General features: G+C 39.2%; 1 protein-coding gene across 2 annotated transcripts in view; it reads right to left on the bottom strand.

Annotated features, from left to right (window-relative positions):
• Nucleotides 1–4737, bottom strand: part of MAPK10 (mitogen-activated protein kinase 10) — a 94273-nt gene that overhangs the window by 54554 nt on the left and 34982 nt on the right. For both annotated transcript variants that reach the window (XM_009325985.1, XM_009325993.1), the window contains exon 3: nucleotides 907–1036. In XM_009325985.1, coding sequence (XP_009324260.1) covers nucleotides 907–1036 — 130 coding nt within the window. The remainder of the gene's footprint in view (nucleotides 1–906; nucleotides 1037–4737) is intronic.

Here is a 4737-nt window from a genome sequence, read left to right as displayed (position 1 = left end):
TCGAGGTGCTGGAGCGTGTCCAGAGAAGGGCAACGAGGCTGGTGAGGAGTCTGGAGAAGAAGTCTTATGAGGAGCGGCTGAGGGAACTGGGACTTTTTAGCCTGGAGAAGAGGAGGCTGAGGGGAGACCTTATCACGCTCTACAACTAGCTGAAAGGAGGTTGTTGCGCGGTGGGTGTCGGTCTGTTCTCCCAAGTAACTAGCGATAGGATGAGAGGAAATGGCCTCAGGTTGCGCCAGGGGAGGTTTAGATTGGATGTGAGGAAAAATTTCTTTACTGAAAGAGTGGTTAAACATTGGAACAGGCTGCCCAGAGAAGTGGTTGAGTCACCATCCCTGGAGGTATTTAAAAAACATGTAGATGCAGCACTTAGGGACATGGTTTAGTGGGCATGGTGGTGTTGGGTTGACGGTTGGACTTGATGATCTTAGAGGTCTTTTCCAACCTTAATGATTCTATGACCCCTCATCCTGTACAATCTATACAATGCATCTATATTACTAGGTTTCAGATGAAGTCCAGAACAAGGAGTGATGCTTGTGCATGGGTACTCCAACTCAAGAGACACTGCTTTTGAGTCACAAATCCCAGTGACAAGAGGATGGAGCCAGGATTCCAACAACCACTTATGCATTTCTGGATAAGGAGTTGACAAGAATGTATTCTGCTCTATCCCCTTCTATCACCCTAACCCTACTAGCAGCACCCCCATTTGGCATAGCCTTTAAATAAGCACATAGAAGATCCTCACTCTCTCATGTGGGCATATAGTACCAGAAAGACTGTAGCCCTTGAGCATAGTTTACTTTTCATTTCCTCTGGTTTAAAAAGGCACCCAACAAAACAATTTTCTTTCTAACAAACCAGTATACATACCACTTCTCTGGTTACCTACTGAAAACTTACATTTTTATGATTCACACACTTCATGAGGACCAGCTCCCTGTAAGCTCGCTTGGCATGAGTTTGGTTCTGAAATGGTCTGCTGAGCTTCTTAATGGCCACGTTTCTGTCAAGGACGGCATCATATGCAGCACTGCAGTAATTACAAACACAGGGGTTATGCATCTTAGAGATTACCCTGCATTTCTCCTGGCAAATTCCTGAGCCTCAAGTCTACCATTGCCTTTTTTTCCACTGAGAAAAATACTGGGACAAAAGAAGGAAAGAGTTTCTAGTGAGAAAAAAGAAGACATCAAAAGGAAACATGTACCACCACATCAGCAGAAGACAGCATGCACCACTACTTCTGAACTCCAGTTCCATAGGAAATTAACACTTATTTTCAAGGGGTGGAAAAAAAAATTAAGTAACTTCAAATAAAAATACAATAAAAACTGGATGAGACAAAAAGTTGTTTCATAAAGCAACTCTCTGTGCATTGGGTACAGCGGAGAGGCTTTTGCTTTTTCTGTCATGATTAAGGACACCTTCACCAAGTGGCTCAATGAAAAATTGCCTACTTTTATCTAGAATGAAGTTTGTATTTTCCTTATGATATTTCTAATGGAATCAAGTTATTTAATCATTCTTCGAGCTCATATCATCCAATTCCAATAACATACCTAGAAACAAAACCATTTCACAAAATTTCTTTACCATTTCCTTCTGATAATGAAAAAATTTGTGATATATGCTTAGTTAAAAAATTTTGAAAACATGAAGAAATACAGGCTCTGGTTTGCAAAGTGGGCTTTTAATGCTGGGCTCCTAAAACTCTCCTTAAACTTTTAAATGTTTTGTACAACCTTCAGTTATTTTGATAATCTTAATCTCCTATGAATTTGAACCACTTATTTTGGTGGTTCAAATCCGACTACACAAATTTTGACTTCTACATTTCACAAAGCACACTAATTCTTAGAAACGTTCCCAAATGTGCAGTTCTCAGACCCTCTTCCTGATTCTCCCTTTTACCAAGAATGAGGAAAGGCATGACACAAGTTTTCTGCTACTCCATGAAGAGCAACAGTGTATTTCCCAAAAGATAAATCAACCAAACCATTAGTTGTTCTAAAAATAATGACTTTTTAAAGCATGAAAGGAAATATTCAAAATCCTGTAATTTTTTTTCATATTAATTCCTGTTTATTGTAGACATTCACTGACATTCACTTACAGAGTCTTACTGACCAAGTACAGAGCAGAAAGCATGCAAGTATCAGAAGCTTAGTCACAAAGCCAACAAAAATGTACAAGTGCTCTAAATAACTAAAAAATTGTTGGCAATGTATGTCTTGGAAACCACACAGGTGGAGAAGAATAAGAAATATTTCAATTACACTACTCCTGCATAAATAACACATCAAATACATCCCACAAATAAGAATAATTGTTTGCTAAATGTGATGAGGAGTTTTGCGAAGAATGCTTTAGTCCACTGTTGACATTTAGGGCAAGATGGTGGGATTTCTCCCGAAAATATGTTCAGAGGGAAAAAAAAAAATTCTCATGACTGCCCTTGCAGGTATTCTGAAACTGTCAGGAAGTTCCATTTTAACATTTTCATAGTGAAACTATTTGAGATCAAAATGTTATCTACAGAAAAAAGTAAAAGTAAATACTGAATCTCCCCAAATTATCAACACTGTGAAATGCCAAGTACTGCACCTGGGGAGGAATAACTCCAGGCACCATTACACGCTTGGGGGCCAACAGTCTGGAACGCAGCTTTGCAGGGAAGGATCCAGGGGTCCTGGTGGACAACAAACTGAACATGAGCCAGCAATGTGCCCTCGTGGCAAAGGAGCACAACAGCATCCTGGGCTGCATTTAGGAAGACTGTTGCTAGCAGGTCAAGGGAAGTGATCCTTCCTCTCTGCTCAGTGCTACTAAGGTCACATGCGGAGTGCTGTGTCCAGCTCCGGGCTCCCCAGTACAAGAAAGATAGGGACGTACTGGAGCAATTCCACTGATGAGCCAGGAAGATGATTAGGGACTGCAATATCTGTCATACAAGGAGAGGCTGAGCGAGCTGGGGTTGTTTAGCCTGGAGAAGAGAAGGCTCGGGGGATCCTACCACTGTTCTTAAGTATCTGTTGGGAGGAGTAAAGAAGACGCAGCCAGACGCTTCCAGTGGTCCTGAGCAACCTGATCTAGTTGACTTTGCTTTGAACAGGTGGGTTGGGCCAGGCACTCTCCAACAACATCTGTTCTGTCATTTGGTAACAATTCTTTCTTCTCTTATTCATTAATAAGGCATATAACTTTCATGACCCAGCTAATATCATGCTAGGCACATGTATAAACAAAGATATTGCACTCACTAGTTAAAGCATATATGAAGCAGCTTAGGTGATAAGGCTATCAAAGGTTCAATCTGACTTGACTTCAGTCTGGACAAAGAATTTCACTCAACTAAACCTTACATTAGGATGAACAAGATCTGTGATTTATAGCCTAATAGTACGTAGCAGAAAGCAAACCTCCTGTAGCAACTGTCAGAATTGTGTCTTTCATTCTCATTCAGTTCAGCCACAACAGGGCATCATAAAGGCCACAACTAAAACACACCCTAATTCCATTAAGAAAGTATTGAACAAATAAAATGCAAAGCCACAGGATTTAAAAAACATGATCTTTCAACAGTTAAATGTTTTGTCTCTATCGTTCATGGACATGTATTGCAAATATGCTTCAGCAGACAAATCTCTCAGCTAATCCATATTACTTGATCACCCAACTTCTTTTAAGAAGAAAAGCCTACATGAGACTCATCTGAGCTATGTAAGAGTACTTTGAATCATTTTAATAATCTTTTATCTTCTCATATTTTAATCTCATTAGTTACATCATAAAATCATTGACTAGGAGTTAGAAAACAGTAACACCGAAAGTTTGTCTGCGCAACCATTTTCTCCAGTTTCTGATCTCCATTTGCTTTTCTGAATTTTTCTCTCTCCATCAAAGCAAGAGATAAAAAAGCATCAATCTAAAATCAGAAAACCAAAGGCTTCTTAAGCCTTTGGCTTTTATGATCCATTCACAGTCCTTTACATACCATGGAGGAAAATAAAACAACTAAAATAATCCTTTGTACAGGGATATATTTACTTTGAGATACAAGGATCTTGACTGCAGTTCTATCATTGTCTTCTATCAAATGGAAGGTGTCCAACTACTTCAATAAGTCAATACGTAAATTCATTGCACTGAGTAAATTAATAGCACTGATGTTTTTTTCTATTCACCAGAGAGAAGCTTTTGTTTACAGACAGCCAACTATGCATTTTACTACAATGAAATTACAGATACCACATGTAGATCCTCTCTCTGGTGCTTGCTACACAAAATCCTTACCTTGGAACACCAAGGTTAGTATTGATGATATATCAGCCTTCTTAAGACAAACTTCAATCACTGGCAGAAGAGTGGCTGTATAAACAGGTGACTCAAGGGAGCAGGAATAAGAGAGAGAGAGTAATGAGTGTCTGCGAACTGCTATGAAAAGGCTGAGCGTGAAAGTCAATTTCAAGATCTCCAATAAGAGACTGGACTTGCATCTAAAAGCCTGTGCTTCTTTCTCTGGAAACTCTATCATAACACCTCTTGTTCAACTATGAGTTTATTTTTTAATTTATACAGTTGCCCTATTTTTATAACAAAGACTATAATTCACCCTTGGTCTTGTAATAAAATGATAGTTTTACTGCAACATGAGCTCAGAAAAATCCTCCAAGTTTACTACCACATCTCTGGCAGCTGTACAGACAGAAAATGCAGCAAATAAACTCTTTC

Source organism: Pygoscelis adeliae, unplaced genomic scaffold, assembly GCF_000699105.1.
Source record: "Pygoscelis adeliae isolate BGI_AS28 unplaced genomic scaffold, ASM69910v1 Scaffold610, whole genome shotgun sequence".
Classification (NCBI taxonomy): Eukaryota; Metazoa; Chordata; class Aves; order Sphenisciformes; family Spheniscidae; genus Pygoscelis; species Pygoscelis adeliae.
This window is presented reverse-complemented; position numbering and strand designations above follow the sequence as displayed.